Below are 18,259 nucleotides of genomic sequence, written 5' to 3'. Positions count from 1 at the left end.
TGGCTATAACATCGCTAATCATGTTTGTTTCTTCGTAAAACAACATTTTGCAACAAATATGAGCCTTCAACATGGAATTTTCCGAGGTAAAAATGGTCAAAAGTTAAAAATAATGGCTCTTTAAGGGAAGACATTTTTAATAATAGCTTGTGTTTTCTATAGTGATTAATTAATTTACGAGAGTGCTTGGAAACTACCATTTATTAAGATATGTAAATTTTTGCCTGCTTATTATTTTAGTGTCATTTGTATGATTCAACGTGCACATTGTATTAATTTAATGGGTTAAAAATCGAATATACAGCAATATTTAGCTGAGAGAGTATAAACTGTGGTGATAATTTTGGTATAGGAGCTTGTAAGCTGTTCTGTAAACATCGTTGACGATATGTAACTGATATACGTATGAATAAATCGGTTAAATTTGAAGACTGCTAATCTTTTCTCTGTCTATGTATCCTGACGACCTCTCCAAAGGCAATATCCCGATGGCAGACTACCAAAAATTTAGTGCAACATTTTATCAATTTTTAGTATTTTTTGTAAGTTTTTTGATAATTTTGGACAAAATAGATATCACCTTTTAGTGGCTACAGTTTTTGTCAAAATTTGGCAAAAAAAATTGTAAAAAAATTGACTGGGGTACATTTTACAAAAGTGACAAAAATGACTTTGGCGCTAAAAGGGTTAATACCAACTATGAAATGTCCTCCATGATGGAATACATGCCTCATCGGCCGTGCTCAGAACATGCACTGACGTCCACGTGTTAACATACTTCAGCAAGGTTGAACCTCCCCATTTCAACATCGAATAAGTCCTTGTTCATCCCTTTTCCGGGGCACCATATTGTCAAAGAAAAGAGGTTTCCTTGAGTGCATTGTCATATCAACCGCTTCATCGGAAATTAAAGTAATGCCTCACAAAATCAATCTTATTACGTAAGAGCTGCTCCGAGCTAGTTAGATAGAATTTGACCATGTAATAAATTTACATTTGGATTTGTCCTGTATTCCTTTCAAGTAGTAAATGACGAATGATTAATTTTCCCACTGATTTACACCTTTGGGTGATCTAACATTTAATATTGTTGATTGCGTCACGTATTTGTTTACCTTAATACTTTGCCCTTCTCGCTTTTGGCAGAGTTAAAAATTCTACTCGTACATTATGGGATCGTTCATGACATTGTCCGTCTGATCATTTTATATGATGAAGGTATATCAGTTAACCAGTGTGTCCATTCTTTGATTCATACAGAGTTCGCTATCAATTTCCTTTGTTTCTGTGTTAATCTTGTTGTAGACGTTGTTATATGCCGACTTGTATGGCTTTGTCATGTTCTCTCATAACAGTGTAGCGGAGGAGTGGAGTGATCATTAACCCTTTGTGCAATGTAATTTTTCCCGCCAAAATTTTAGTGCAACATTTTACCAATTTTTATGAATTTTCTGTAATATTTTGATGATTTCTCGACCAAATTGACATCACATTTTATTGGCTAAAGTTTTTTCTCAAAATTTTGGCAAAACTCTGGGAAAAATTGGTTGGGGTTTATTATATAAAGGGACAAGAATAGACTTTGGCTCCCAAAGGGTTAACATACAGTGGTTATGCTGATACCATTGACAGAGCAGGTTATGCACACACGTGATAGTAGACGTTCTAAATTGAACAAATTTAATCTATAAATCGGATATCACTGTATTCTCTAATGAGTGGTCAGAAATGGTCTGATTTTTGATCGACGAGCCAAGCTCGACAGTTTGCGCTGTCCAGGGCAAGAAGCAACTTGAAGAACAAATATCAATCATTAGCCTCGCAGATGAAGACCTGAGAGTAACAAACGGTAAATTCATAGACGTGCAGAGAGGACTGGCTGTAGGAGCTGACCACCTTCCCTTTACATACACATATGCTATGCGAACACGATGACCGTGTCAAGTGAGATCGTTGCACGTTCTGTGATTTGTCCGTGTACTGTAAAACTTAAAAGAAACTGCGCCACGCCCGGAATTTCTCAAGCATTGCAATATACAAAATGTTTAGCCCCGTCCCGTGACATAGTTTCGCTAGCCAAGGGTATTTATTTTGGCAGAGACCCTCCGACCATCCTCCGACCTACGGTGACCAAACCAGCCGTGTCGACTAGACGATGCCTGTGATACTTCCACACAGACTAGCATTGGTAAGGCAGGTGAACTATTAACGCAAGCTTCCAGCCCTGGGTATTTGACGTCATTTTATAGCCCCAGAATGGGGAATTTGACACAGTTAGAAAAAGTGTCAACTCAACTGTTAGTCTCGCATCCCCCCTTCTGGTGGAAACATTGATAGGTGCTGAACTTTTTTCTACGAGTACTCGTGTAGGTGATCGCCCTCTCCCACATTGGCGTCTAGGGGCGCACTCTCTTGCCTACCTCCAGCACACGGAACAATCACTCCAAATGCGTGTACGTGGAATCTTGCGCAGTCTGTTGCGCTATCAGCTAATCTGCTTTACGCGGTTTGCCTCCATTCAAACACTTCCGGGCAACATCATCTTGATAGGTAAGCTTCTGTCAGTTTTCTATTGCATGTCGTACTGTCCATCATGGCTTTGGAGATTGAGTATATGCTGAGACATTTCGCTCAGAATACAGTACAATTCTGCATCCCAGAGAGGCTGAGTTGCCGTATACCAACCAGCGTAGGTATATTTGTGTACTGTGTACCATGCTGACCATGTGGTTCAATCATTTGTAGCCTAACGGTAAACACACATTACCTGCACGCATAACTGAAAATAGAATACAGCTTTCCACTACGAGTTGATTCGGTAGCCAGCCAATTTGCATTAGTTTGCTATGATAAGTCGCCAGATCAGCAACTTACATTTGATTGTCAGTGATGGAGGGATCGTGTTGTCATAAATTGTGCTAGTTACCACAGTCACTTGTGGTCGGTCTTTTCCGCTCGGCGTCTATGCCCCATAGACGTGTGTACATATGCTCTTTTTCTCAGGCATATGTACACACGTCTATGGCGACATAGACGCCGAGCGGAATAGACCGACCACAGGTGGCTGTGTAAGTTACCAGACATATGAAAGAGTATGTGTACACCATGGAGGAACAGGAATGTAAAAAGGTAAACAGACCACTGATAGCGGCTCTCTAGTGTGTACTGTCGTGAATTACATTATTGATTTATATTTTATTTCAATGTGTTATTATTATTGTGTACATTGTTATTCAGTCATTTCCTGTTCAACCAGTTGTGTTCCAGTATTACACACGTTCCTGTGGGAAACTGTCACAACCTTTATGGACCAGGCCATTCTAGCCAATCACAACGCAGCCCGCTAAAATTGTTTTGTCCTACCGAGCCTATAGCATATAAGCACGCATGCCATGTATTTTTGGGCACTGTGAGAGTGAGAGTGCGCGAGAGAGCACATGTAAGTCATGTAACAGTACTGCAGTCAATAAACGTGCGTTCCCAGTTACAGTTCAGTTCAGTGTCATTGTCTTGTATCGTCACCCTCTCATTGCTGTGAAATGAACCCCCTTCCATTGTGGCTCACCCACATGAACAATCATTTGCTGAAGAGATTTTCAAATAGCCAACGTTTGTCTCTTGCAAAATGACAGCGTAAAATTGTTGAAAAATACTGCTGTCATTGCCATTTTTGAAAGAAAGTCATGGTTCGATAAGTAACCTATTTAAGATAACATTTTGTGTGCATATTGTTGACTTTGCGACAGAAAGGGGGCGGCGAAAGCAAATGGCAGTACACATAACAAGATCATTATGATGTCAATGTGGAGCAATATGTCGATGAACAGTGTCACGTCATGACGGTGAGAGACAGGCGTCAAACGTCACACACGCGATTGTTCGCACACAGATATACTGCAGTCCCTCCGATCCGCCACTAGTACTGTTTCCCGCTGCAGTATTTCGAAGTGGCATGGAAGTCACTCCCGGTTAAGGTCAATGAACTTTCGGTAAATTGTTCATTTGGTGAAACCTTGAACCTGTCCTCGTTCTCCACTTTTGTAGGTCACATCGTTGATTGAAAGACAGGCTTTGAGACTTTCGAGACGTTTGTACACCTTATGCTTACCCATTTTACAACTTTAAAACGCGACCGCTCATTGCAATTTTATATACACGTTTTGTGTAAGAGGTGACGACATTGATACTCATATTTGTAGATATTCAGACTGATTAGGCCATACAAAAGAAATTGTGTGGTTTCCGGTAATATACCTCTAAAAATAAAGGTAGGTAGGTTCGAGGAACTTATACGATTAAAAGAATTTATTCTAACCGTTTCGAAAATGACTTTGGTCACGGTGAGTAGGATTGTCTAGGGTAAGTTGCGACACCGAAACACATACATTTATTTATTTGGCCTTGTAAGACATACATTTCTTGTATTACTGATTATGATGGCAGTAGCTGCAAGGCTCAAAACCCTTGCAGATTTTTTCATGTCCCAAAGCTAGGCGGACCGGGTTTTAATAACAAATTGACAACTTAAACATATTACGGCTTACAGTATAGCTGCTTTGAATTTCGACATTAGAAATTTTTCCGATTCGGAAATGATGATGTAGACCATTACTCTTTATGTTCAAGGAAAACAGTTTTAAGTTTCCATGCACGATAAGTAAGCGAAAATTGAAATGTAGTTCGTCAAAGTACAGATAATAGATAATGTTAGCAAATTATCCAATGCAAATGAAAATATGTGTTTCCGATAACGCAACCGACCCTAGAAGAACCCACAGGCTATGCATTTTTCGCATTTTCAAAAAGATTCCAATAAATTCTCCAAAGTTTGCCGCGTTTCATGGGTCTAATCCAACATAAGAAAAAACAATCCTTCAACCTTTCACCCAAACTTTGGGAAGTACGTTACCGAAAACACACAATTTATTTTTATTTGGCCAAATGTATGTTTATATTATCGCAAAGCAGTTTTTCTGCTTCTATTTCCAGATTAGCATATTTTACTTTCGCTGAAGCTGTGACCAGACTGTGAAGAATATTATGTTGTCTAAAAGAAGCGCAACTGTACAAGATGCCGGCAGCGTCGTCAATATAGGATTTGACAAGTGCGTAGCAAATCCTTATGATGCAGAGTCTAACCCAAACGTACGTAGCAATGTTTACAAACACAATAATGAACATTTGTCCCAACTTGGCTGCCTTTTTTAATATAATAATGTATTTTGTCTGGTAAGCCCAGTCATGTCTTTTTTCCGTTTACATGCCTTCAGAAAATAGGTTATGGGGTTGGAATTATTTTGCCATATTATATCCCAGTGGGCTGTGGTTTGTCAACAGCAAACTCTGGCAAGCGCGTGCGTAATCTTACAAATTGGGCTTATAGTTTCAAAAGGCTGGGACGGCTTATCGGCTGGAACATGTGTATTCTTTCTTTGGTCTAGTAGCGCTCTAAGCAGACCATAACGTTTAATATGTTTATTCCGTGAGATAAAAATGTTTCGAAATGAACCATTCTCAGTTCTCAAATATTTTATCCCAATGTACATGTAGCTTCCACTAACTAGGTCACACACAGCTACAGCTAAAACAGACAGAAAATCTATAACTACCGCCCTCAACGTTGTTTATTCCCAAACAACAGGAGGAATGGAAGTAGGGCACACTGCATTTCTTGGCCAAACTATACATTTATGGTAGTAACATCCTGTATTATCCTTAGGCTTGTATATATCCCTGTCATATGCCGGCACGTCTCTACTTCGAAGTACACATCCAACATGTTCACTAACAGAGGTGCCTTATCACGTGAAAGTCCAATTTTATCAACTCCATAACAGAAATGTCGAACACGCCAGACAGACAGTTTCTCGCGTGTGAACTTCTGTTCAAGAAATGAATGACTACAATATTGTAAAAAAAACTTGCATGTCAGATCATTTCAGCTCAATAATCAAACTGACTGTAATAAAACTTGACCATGTACTTGGCCATGCTCTTATTTACAGGGCATTATCAATGCTGGCACAGCTGAGAATACAATTTCTTATGATATAGTCGCTGAGAAGGTAGGTGGCGTATAGTCTCGATAACTTTGATCAATGCAAACGAAGGTATGCTTCAGCTAACTTACAACTGCAAAATAGTCACTTCGTTGAAATCTAAATTATATTTTAGCTCAAGGTATGCTTCAGCTAACTTACAACTGCAAAATAGTCACTTCGTTGAAATCTAAATTATATTTTAGCTCAAGAACACCTTGCAATTTGTCAGAACGCTTGCCTATGTATGGAATATATAAGCAGGTCTCCAATACTTTGGACATAATAATTTGTTCAATCAGAGCTGATCGATGTTTACCTTTTCCAATCAGGTTCTGCCGAAACTAGGTCAAGTGGCTTTTAAACTCATAAACCGTATGCCTTGATACAGATATTTACTAGCAACTATATTGACTGTGATCAGACGCTGACACATGTATGATATCCGCCAAAAGGTTTTGCTCAGATGTTGAAATAGTTCGGTCGGCAGCTGAAGACGTACCCATCTCTTCATCGGATTTTAATCCGATTGAGATTTATAAAGACAAATGGTGATTTACTGCAGCGGTCCGTGTCTAAGTAATCGTCTTAAATCCCCGTTAGCTTTATATTTCTGCATTTTTAGCATGTTCAACTTATGTACAAAATGAATATATTGTAACACTACCCCAAAGAAGAACTATGATTCAGGTAGTTTGTGTCTAGCATTGTAAAGATAACCTGCACCCCAATATTTCATGGCGTTTTATTTTGACTTTTAAAACATTTCTGCTATTTTGTGCTTGACTCACAACAAAAATGATAAGCGGTTTTAATAAAACGGTCATTTGTATTAAAAATGCAATTTGACCCTGAGCGATATAATTTGTCTTTTCTTTTATTTTGTGTTTAGCTGTTCACGGTGGAACAACCCTCTAAAAACGACATTGATGTATTGAAATACCAGGATTTCACGGGACTACCAGCATTTAAGAATACCTTGTGTTCTTTCCTAACAAAGCACGCCAAAGCACATGATCAACTTGACCCAGATAAGGTACGTTGTCATTGCTCTCTTTTGTTGATGCATTACGTCCAATCATGAAAATATTTTCAATAAACCAAAACACGAACACGGATAAACATGATGACCATTATGAATGCCGGTACATGGACGGCAAACTAAAACACAGCAATCTTATTGGTCACAATGTGAAAGTAACAATTATATATATGGCCCTCATATCGAGACAATTCCCTTTAATTTCAAGCTAGAATTTCAACATGGCGTTACAATATAATACCAATAAACAACCAATGCAACTCCGTTTTGACCAGTTCACTCTATACGTGAAGTTATCATCACTCGTGTGTAGATATCGTGAACTTGTCCCGTGGTATACCAGTCCTTTATGTATCTTAATGTACAAGGGGATGATAATAATAATAATAATAATAATTTTTTTATTGCTTGCTTGTAAATATAGGATTTACATCACATTTGTGGCAATAAAAGTGTGATACAAAAATAAGTTACAATTTCTTTTTTTTTCTTTTTTTTTATTATAATAATAATATTAAGATATTAAGATATTATTAAGATAAGATCTGTTTGACTAGGTGCCATACGATATGAGTTCAAATCCAGCAGAAGGGAAACCTTACATCGCAGAAAGCTAAGAACAATGATCATGTTACAGTATTTCAAAATCTTCTGTTCATTAAAATCATTAAAAAGTGTAGAAGAGCGCCATTCAAGTTCTTTCTACAAGTTTAAAAAGGTGCCTTACCTTCCAGACCTTCTTGTTTCAACTGTTTTTTTCAGCTTTTTGTTGTCAATGGCTGTGGATCGTGTATTGCAGCATTATCAATTGTACTGAGTGACCCAGGAGGTGAGTGCTGGCTGAGTTAATGTTACCTTGCAGAAAATCACTGTCGGTAATTGTAATACCGCGGCAATGGCATTATAATATTCACATGAACATTATACAACAATTAAAATATTTTTGGGTCGTATTTGGTAATGAAAATGTTGTTTGATTGCTCTGTACTCTTGATTTTGTGTTGTAAAATTGCAAATTATTTCGATTTCTTAAATTGCACATGCTATCACATCCATCAAATTTATACTTATAAAATGTTCTCAACGATTCATGTTTGGCATACACAATCATCGAAAGTGACCTAGCTATCTAAATTGCATAGACATACATAGACAGACAAACAGACTATGTGGATTCAAAAAGTTACAAGAGTGTCAAGACTTCCTCATACCATTAACCATTAAGGTTGTTGTTGGATATGAACATCTGATCGTGAAAGGAACAAAGACGTTGTTAGAAAAAAAGTTTACAATATTTTAGGGACCAATTTATATCGCTCATATTCCCGGATTGGTAACAAAACAATTTCAGTAATGCTTACTAAAAGCTCCTAGTATTGATCACAAATAAGAAAAATCGATGAAGTAACAGTTGCTCCGATAGACCTTACATCTCAATTCTCAGATATACTGAAAAAAGACTTTCAGATTTGACAGTCATCACCTTTATAAGCGAAACTCATTTAGTATATTATAAATTTTGAAGGCATATGGGGGTTCTTTACCTGCCTGAAAAAAAATCCACTTTCGCAGTTCTGAGATTTAGATTCCTGAAAAAAATCCGCATTTCCATAAGACAAATTGATGCATGATATTTTCGTCGTAGACGCCTGGCTGCTGGCGACACCATGTTACCCCGCTATAAAAGAAGATGTTGGAAAAATACCTCTGACGGAGATAGTTCATGTTGACCTTTGCAGTCAGGTGAGGTACATTCCATTCTCTCAGTGAGTTACACATCATCACATAATGTACTTTACCGGGTACTCTAGGGAACGATACTATGAGAGTCCGAGTGTTTGCTTATTGAAGAAATTAAGATTATGACTCAAAAAGTACTCATTGTCACAAAATTTCTAGCACAAATAAATCTGGTCATTTAATGGTTCCTTTAATTTATTGCGTATAATTATTTACTAAAATAAGGGGATTAGTGCTGATTCGTAAAATTTAAGTATAATCTATTGTATTCTGAGTTCTATGTGATTTGATTGATTGGTGTAGTGATTGATTGATTGATTGATTGACTTATGGCCAGTGGACTTGTACAGCGGTAAATCAATGAAGATTCGTATTTCATATCTTATCTTTGTGAACAATTCCTATAGAGAGGGAAAAGCATGCTATAAGTAGCACAAGTATTCAATAAACGATATCCGTATTCTGTAGCATATCAATAAGTGACGTTTTTATAGTTTGTGAAGCAAGTTTATTAAGTATGTAAAAATATATAATTTTTGTAACGTCTCAGTGCAGCAAATGTGCTTCTAAGTAATCAGGGGACTCAAGTTTTTACGTGCCTGAGACACGTGTCCAATTTGCATTGTTATTCCACGAGTAATTTTGAATTCGCCCAATAACCTGTATGTATCATGTGATTTGACAGACATCTGGAGAAAACGGAAAACCATTCCAACTGACAGTGGATAAATTAGAAGATGCTCTTGAACAAGCAACTCAAAAGGTATTGACAGATTTCATTTTGATTGGCGTTTTGATCATACAGAATAAAGATTCTTACATTTTGTAGTGGCTCGGATGGTTGTGTCTGATTGAAGATTATCATTGTTTACTGCAACTTAAGGAGTCCGGAAACTAGGATATTCTCTGCCTGATTGGCTGTTTGGATAAGAACAATGAGTTTCAGTCAATCAATTGACTAAAAGCTTTCGATATGCTGATCCCTAAAGATTGTGTTCCTCTGAATGGGAAGCCCTTTTTTGTAGAAGTTGGAAATGTTTTGATACGATCGTTCCAAACTTAGTTTCCAATTCTTCAAGCAGTCAACACGTAAAACAGTTACCATGCAGTAGCCTACATAGCTGACTTTCAGAAATATGACAAGCTCGACACAACTCCGTAGACTTCATAGATTTACCAGCCTTCACGGAGACATGATGTGTCATTTTGTTGCTCCTGTACAACAGTCTGTCAAATATTTATAAACAGTTGAGTTTCTTCAAAATCGAAAGCTTAGTCGGGTCTTTCCGGGTAATCAGAGCTCTAAGTGGAACAACTGACCTAGAAACAGCCCTTCAGGGAATATCTTTAGTCTACAGCCGATGTGTTTTGCAGGAAACGCCGCTATACCCATAGACCCTGCAGCGATTGACTATGCTAAAACCGATGATGTTAAAACCTGTATAATTTGTAGTATGTAGACTTCTCCGATTCTGTGAGCATATAAATATCGAAACAGAATAAACTTAAGGAATAAACTTTTAGCAGCTGTCGCATTTGTGAAAGGCTGTTGCGTAAATCATGGGATGAACGCCTTGGCCAGCCAATAAATAACTGCAGGCGAGAAAAGCCAAGCTACTTAAGCCAGTCTAGTAAGAAATGTTCAATAGTGTTGCATAGCGCTTACAAAAGATTAACTTCTCAGTTTTGTTTTGTCTCAGGGCATTAACGTTCGTGGCTTGATTTTGATAAATCCACACAACCCATTGGGTGATATCTATTCCAAGCAACTCTTGATGGATTGTTTGCATTTTGCCAAGAGGTGAGTCTGTGTAAAAGACACAGACAAAATTGATATTCTCAGTTTATGAACACAGTATGTTACTGTTCTACCCGAAGTCCCTGTAAACAGGTTCGTGATACTTTCTTATGACAGTAATGTATAGAGGGCCAGATCATGGTCGTGTAAACAATACTACCTGTAATAATAACGTGAGACGAAGACTTTGATTGCGAAATTCGAGTTTGCATCATTTACTGAATTTAAATAAGGCTTACAGACACAAAAACTCATTAAATGATCTTTATTGATGCTTATGCAAAGTAAACCCTGTATAAAGTGCTAAGGTAGATTGACAACGTAATCGGTAAAAGGGCAAGCTTATGGCCTGGCTTGCAACTTTGACTGGGGGCCTTGAATCGAAGTAATTCCGTCGGCCAGGAAAGAATTTAGTGTAATTTTGGCTAGACTTAAGTCCAATGCACGCGCTAAACCGGACTGAAAGTCAGCCAACCAAAAGGTCGAAGGGTGAGGGTGTTGACGGGACAGGCGTGGATGACTGATGAATGAATGAATGAGTAAATGAATGAATGAATATATGAATGAATGAATGAATCAATCAATCAATCAATAAACGAATCAATCAATGAATCAATGAATGAATGAACGACAATCAATATGTCCAATTTCAGTAATTTTCTTATGTATGTGGAAGACAGTTCTGTCATTTTCTTCAACACCATTTCGAAATGTGCCCAGTATACATCCATTTGAGTATATGTAATATTCCTTTCAAACGACCGCATTATGTAAAATTTCTGTATTGTCATGACTACAGATATCAACTACATGTCATAGTGGATGAGATCTACATGTTTTCTGTGTTTGATGAAGATGCAGAGTTCACCAGTGTGCTAAATCTGGAAGATTTGCCAGATCCTGACAGAACTCATTTTGCTTGGTCATTTTCGAAGGTAAGAACTAAGTAATGTTAATGCAGAATTGAATTTCCTGAAATGTATTCTCAACTTGCCTCCAAACAAAGGTCGATATATGTTTGCTCATATTTTCCTTCAGAAACTTTAAATCGTTCTATCACATAGTTAAGTATAAAAATCATAGGTAACTTGCAAGTCTACAATTTACAGATAGTTGCAATAAAAATGGCTATTATATACCTTTCAATCTATCAATACATCTCTGTTGCATGCTAATATATACAAGCGTATTGCTTGTAAGAATGTGAAGTGATAGACAATGCGTTTGTATTACGATTATAGAGAATGAGCATAATGCTAACTTTCTCATCAAGGATTTCTCCATGTCTGGTGTACGCTGTGGTGTAATCTATACCTGGAATACAGATGTCGCATCGGCTCTCGCAGGAGTTGCGTACTGGTTTGCTATACCAACTGCCATGCAAGTCACGCTAAACAGCATGCTGTGTGACGAAGGTAAATATTCTGGCAACAAAGTTAAATCGCAAAAAGACCAACTTGATCATGAAAGTCATACAGATCATTAGAAAATTCATTTTATACCAGTGAAGAACAGAGATGAAACTGCCAGATAACAATATGATATCAGATATCAGGTAACTATTGGTCCCCGGTGCTCCTAATCACTAAGCAATCATGACCAATTAAAAAGTTTACATACAGAGTATAAAGACAGAAATGACAATTAATCAATTTAGTGGCCATGACTTGTCTACTACGTCATGTCAACTGCAACTAGCATGCATTTGCTACAGAAACTTTGTAGACTTGCAACCGGAAATAAACTTTGACCATTACAGAATGGGTAGCGCAAACATATTTACAAACAAATCGCAAGAGACTTAGGGATGCTCATGAAGTCATGTCGAAAGGATTAACGAAGCTAGGGATACCACACCTTGTAAGGTCAGCAGGTCTCTATATCTGGGCAGACTTTAGAAAGGTGAGTTTCTGTCGACTATCATTCAGTTTGAACATCTACGTTTGTTGTAATGTCATATAACCGATTTCATAATCTTTCTTTGTCAGATGATTCTAAATGTTTATGAAAATTTTCTATAGACTGGAATGTGATTGAAAAAGTTACTTGCTAATTTAAAATTTTCCAACACTCACGGTATTAAAGGTTAAGCGATGCTATATAAGTAGCTTGATATCATAACTGGACGTATATTTTGCAAATAGAATGTCGCAGAGAATTAATGAACGACAGATAACCATATAAACAGTATTTTGATTGGACGATACATTCTGAGTCACGTGCTCTCTAAACTCTTCGTCAGTCTTTATGGTGGTATGTGCTTCGAAATTGAAAGACTTCAAACTTTCGCTCAAATATTCCTGACTGAGACTTTCAACCATTCTCTTACCAAATCAAAAATAAAAATAAGGGGTCACCATGTGAAGTTTGATTCAAGAATATTTCATAACATTTACCGAAATTTGAAATTCCAAATGACTACCATCTCTGTAAAAATTCCATGGGTAATAATTCAAGTTGCGGAAAATAAGACAGTGATAACTTTGCTTACTCTAAGACCTGTACAATGAGCCCCCCAAAATGGTAGAGCAAAAAGGACTGTTGAAAATTTGAGTTTTAATATCTGTCTTTGAGGAGCATAAGATAAAAAGATAGTTATCTGAAATTTCATCTGCTCATAATAACTTCCTCGTATTTAGTATATACACACACAACACACTTGTCCAACAGCGTACTAAAAGTAGCAGTTGGCAACTCCTGATCGTTTTTGTTTTAACGAATGTTCAAATTTATCAACACTGCCTGTTGTCCTTCATGTGATAGCACCATAATTTCAAGCAAAGATCATAAACATGTAGAAGCATTTTATTATACAGCTTGTATCTCCACTGACATTTGAAGCGGAGATGGAAGTGTTTTATGAGCTCATCGATGCTGGTGTCTACATCACACCGGGCCAAGGGTTCTACTGCAAGGAACCAGGATGGTTCAGGATTGTCTTTGCTCTTCCAAGAGACATACAAGATCAAGGTTAGCGATACTTTTTGTCTCAGACATTCCTTAACCTTGAATTTTCAATGGCTTTACTGAGCAAGAAAAGGGTTGAGTAATAAAAGTTTGAAATTTCTCAAATAACAAAGAAAACATACTGCATGAAAATACAACCTGAATACAGCCACATCAAATATGAAATATATATTTGTAGCGGAGTAATTGAGAATTTTGTAAACAACATTAATAGATAGCCAAACCTGAGGGAGCATCTCTCAATGTTTACCATGTCAGAGCAGTTACCGATTTTGTAATCCAGTGTACGACGACTGTGCACGAGTTTTGATAAAATGAGACCTTATGTAATTAATTATTTATGTGTTAACAGGACATATCCAGCCTGACTTACAACCAGTGTGCGAAATTAACGTCGGTCCGACGGTCCGAGACCGACAGATTTCTCGTTGGGCCGAATGTTTTTAGCAACATGTCGGTCCTTAAGACCGACTGAAATTTGGAATAAATGATGAAAATTTCTCCGTCAAGACCTGTAACAGATGCAGATGATGACTGACTCTGAATCATATGATTCAGACTTAAATGTCATGCACCTATCAATGTTTTCCACCGTGGGAGTGCGGGGCAACAGGGGATATTGATCGCTTCTGCGGCACTTCGTGTCCTGGTAGTGGGGAATTCGATCTATGGTACGCCTGACCGGGGGGCGGTTGACAATGTTGCAACATAGTAATTTATTGTCTTTCGACGTTTTACATTTACGAAGAGTCTAATCCCTCCGATCGACTCGCATAGCATGGTGCAGCTGATTACATTCAGATCAGTATGAATTACGTCCGTGCACGCAGATTCTAGCAATGGAATGGATTGATTTTGGTGCAACAATGTGACACAATATTACCCTGGTAATGCTAGCATATCTGTGTCATATGATAACAACACCCAGTATCACTTCACTAGTTCCACACTTTAAGTGTTCGGAATTTACATGTACACAAATGTACATAATACAGCCCATCATTTTATCAAACTGACTCTGTTTTCTTTGCTTTGATTTTCAATTGAAGCGTTCAAAACATAAACGGTTCATAGAAGAGTTTAAGTCAAAAACCTACTACGAGAACAGTGCTGTTGACTAAACATATTTGGTTTTGAACATGGAGGTATTTTTTTACCTCTATGGTTTTGAACTACACCCGATACAAGGACTAGATGTTACACGACAGCCCAATTGTGCTACACGCAGTCGACAGTCAAGTTCACGTTTCGCTGCGTTTGTTTGTGGACCGCTAGAACATCTTGCTTGCTCGTTGGTCTTTAACCAAAGTTTACAAGGCCGACTGCAGTTACAACGATACATCGACCATGATAACAAGTGTACATTTTATAAAACAGAGCGGCCTTATCATAACAGTTTTGTCGAGTTGCACGACCTGTCGTGTATACTCTCAGAGGCCGAGAGTAGGGCTTTAAATTGTCTTCAATGTACACCGTTTTACGACAGGCAGGCAAAATTCACCGTCATCCTGGACTGTAGGCCTAAATGTCGCAAAAAATTACGTCTTTTAAGATTTTACGGTATCATTAACTGATCGTGTCGATGGTTTTCAGCAGTATCGAGTGTTTGTCAAACTTTTCAGAGTCATTTTAATAACTTTAAGCTTTCAAAGGGCGATGAGACCCAGCAATCGCTCAGGCAAAACGTTTCGATCAGAAAATATGCATTCATTTCCGCGAGTGGCGACATGTGCCATTCATGTTGTTTGCAATTTCTATAATCGAGAAAAAGTTACGATACTTGTCCTTTTAATTAAAAGTACAACTTTATCTGTTTCTTCATGAATGCAACAGAGGCCACATTTAAGCATATTTATTTTTTGAAAAATTTTGAAAGTAATCCATACGTCATATCAAAATACATATTAGGTATTTTCTCCCTTCTGTTTTACATTACAATAAAAAAGTCGTAGTGATCAAAGTTTGCATACAAAATTTATTCATACACTCCCCTTACTCATGACTGTTTTCAGGGTACTAAGTTATTCACCCACTCTTCTACCACTTGCGTTGGCTTATTTCAGAAGTGATTTTCAGCTCGCCTACCATTTTCAAATCACAATATCACATGCCCTGGTGTAGTGTACAATTGTACACAGCAATGTAGAGAACAGCATTCCCCATAGAAAGTCATGAGAGACAAACTTTCTCGCTTTCATCAGCCACTTGCAGACAGTGCATGAGCCTGTATTCCCCGGCCCCTGGGTGTTTGACATCATTTTATAGTCCGAGAGTGGGGGATTTGACATGGCTAGAAAAAAAGTCTAATTCTCCTGTTAGCCCCATAGTCCCCCCCCCCCCATGGTGGAAAATATTGATAAATGTGTGCGCATGACAGTGAGGAAGATGAGGGCTGTGATCTTTTTCAGATTCCAGATCATATAGATAAATATTTCATGATTATTCACTTACAGTATTCTGCAATCTATGTGAACACTAGTCTTTTGGAGTGAAATACATGCTGACTTTAGTGATAAAAGGACATGAAAAATTAAAATATTACAACATTCAAAAGCATAGCTTTGGTGAAGAAGTTGACTTTAGCAGTCGTTAACAACTGCATTTATTGAGGACCGGCAGTTTTCTATAAGGACCTGAAGCTTTGGCTTGGTGCAGGTCCTTATGACCTGAAGCTATTTTCTCTTAATTTTCGCACACTGCTTATAACTAATCAGAGTCCCATATATGGCTGGAAATAGGTTCTCCTAGCCCCGGCTCTTTCCTCTTTCTTTGAATATTGTCGAATATGCAATCAATAATCATACGTATATCAAAATATCTTCAATTGTGCCAGTCATATGCTAGCAGATGTAAGACGCTACTGAGAAGAACCGACAAGTTTGCCAACCAAATATATGCCATATGAAGATCTTATACCTGCTAACACGCTGGCCAAACACATTGTTTATAACCGAATAATCTTACAGGGGATGGACGAGTCATTGTTTCAGGGGCCTCATATTCCACAATTTGTCAATTACTCACGAACCATTCACGCCGCTGCAAGCAAGCTGACTGCTCAAGGACACATTGCTCTCTAACAAGACCAGTTATTTGAGAAGAATATTTCAGTAACTTAGGCCAGATAATCTTGACATCTGCTTGATTTATCGCTTACGAATAGTAATTTATTTTGTGTGTTCGAAGATACAATTTTTAACTAAAGGTTTGATTTTCAAATGTTCATAAACAATTACCATTAAAAGCTCAGTTGTTTTTTTATTAAACACGAGCAATTTGATCATTTTCTGATTAAATGTGTGAGCATGCCGATACAGACTAGCACTTTTATAGGACTGACTTGTAGATATGATATATACTGTGTTGTCATTCAACTAATTAAGGCAATTTTTTGGTTTGGTAAATGACCCAAGAATTTTAGACGCAGACATCTATGAATTATGATCTCAGATAAATACATTTGTAACGAAAAAGGAGAGATTGCCTTATGCGACTATTGTAAAATAAGTTGCGGGCTACCAATATTAAGTCGAGAAATTCCCTTTTTCCTTGAGTTATTTTCCAGTCGATAGAGTAAGTAAAGAGAAGTTGAGTCTTCACGATGAGGTTATTAGCTCACTCACCCATGAATTATTGGCAATAATGACTGCCCTCTTAAAATATATACCCCGGCATCTAACTTTGAACTCAGCAGTCATCCACCGCCTGAGCCCTTACATGGTCCCCGGCGAACTGACTCCTCCAGCAGTCCCCGGCAGTCTACATTCAACGGTCTCGCATATACAGTTTAACTCGCTAAGATACCTCTCCCTTTATATAGCCTAATTATCCCCGTGAAAAACTAAACCCTGAAAAAGCTCGTCACCATTGCCCGGATTGTCACAATCGCACAAGTCTGTGAACTAACTTCATCGATCATCAGCCCAGTCTCTGAACGTTAAAGTAAAGCATATAAAGAAAATAGATCAGCCACTACTCATTACTGGATCTTAATTGCCTGAATAGTTATTTCACTATGCAATCATTATTGTGCATAATGTATGATCGTTTTGCAAAGCTCGATACCATTTTAAACTGTGCCTGTCACAACTTTTATCTGCAGAATTCAAACGAAGCTGTAATTGTCTTTTGATTCCAGTGTCGATTTGTACAACGTTGTGTTTTCCATACATTTCAACGGTAAGCATACACTTTTTCTTTTTCGCACAGTTCTTCACAGGATTGGTACATACTTTGAAATGAGAAGAAAGAGATAAAAGACGGATGCACGAAGAATCGGTGTTTGATTAACTGCCGACAAAAACTTCTGTTCACGAAATGTAACTGAAGAAAAGTTAACACATTTTGGTAAAATTATGAACATAAACTTGATTTAATAAAAGAGCTCACATTTTCCAAATCATCAAACCCGCCAAACGTTGGAGAACGTAATACTATCTGATATTTTATGATATTTTGCTGAACTACCTACAATTACTGATTTGTATACCTGCTACAATTGTGAACATTTTCACCTAAAACGAACTATATACCTCTAGAGATTGTGTGCAACGAAAAAGTAACCAGAATAGCTTGAAGAAAGATTAAAACAAGAAAAGTCAAATTGGTCAAAACATTGATTCACAAAGTCAAAATATTACGGATAAGAGTTAGTAATAAGTTATCTCTCAGAAA

General features: G+C 37.6%; 1 protein-coding gene across 1 annotated transcript; it reads left to right on the top strand.

Moving 5' to 3' along the window:
• The first annotated feature begins 2,441 nt into the window (after window positions 1-2,441).
• On the top strand, window positions 2,442-18,003 carry LOC139131478 (1-aminocyclopropane-1-carboxylate synthase-like protein 1). Its single transcript, XM_070697536.1, has 13 exons — window positions 2,442-2,550; window positions 4,990-5,145; window positions 6,006-6,065; window positions 6,931-7,074; window positions 7,843-7,909; window positions 8,726-8,823; window positions 9,506-9,583; window positions 10,521-10,621; window positions 11,418-11,553; window positions 11,892-12,033; window positions 12,378-12,520; window positions 13,435-13,588; window positions 17,795-18,003. The coding sequence occupies exons 2-13, from the start codon at window positions 5,041-5,043 to the stop codon at window positions 17,839-17,841; spliced, it is 1,275 nt and encodes a 424-aa protein (XP_070553637.1). The 5' UTR covers window positions 2,442-2,550; window positions 4,990-5,040; the 3' UTR covers window positions 17,842-18,003.
• Window positions 18,004-18,259: the final 256 nt, after the last annotated feature.

The sequence above is a fragment of the Ptychodera flava genome, chromosome 1, assembly GCF_041260155.1.
Source record: "Ptychodera flava strain L36383 chromosome 1, AS_Pfla_20210202, whole genome shotgun sequence".
Taxonomy (NCBI): domain Eukaryota; kingdom Metazoa; phylum Hemichordata; class Enteropneusta; family Ptychoderidae; genus Ptychodera; species Ptychodera flava.
Note: the sequence above shows the minus strand (reverse complement) of the source record. Positions and strands in the feature narration are given on the sequence as shown.

Excerpts from the sequence above, each read along its gene's own strand:
- LOC139131478 (XM_070697536.1), top strand. The coding sequence starts at position 5,041 with ATGTTGTCTAAAAGAAGCGCAACTGTACAAGATGCCGGCAGCGTCGTC. Across the intron at positions 9,584-10,520 it reads TTGAACAAGCAACTCAAAAG|GGCATTAACGTTCGTGGCTT; the intron begins GTATTGACAGAT and ends GTTTTGTCTCAG. Across the intron at positions 13,589-17,794 it reads AAGAGACATACAAGATCAAG|TTCTTCACAGGATTGGTACA; the intron begins GTTAGCGATACT and ends TTTTTCGCACAG.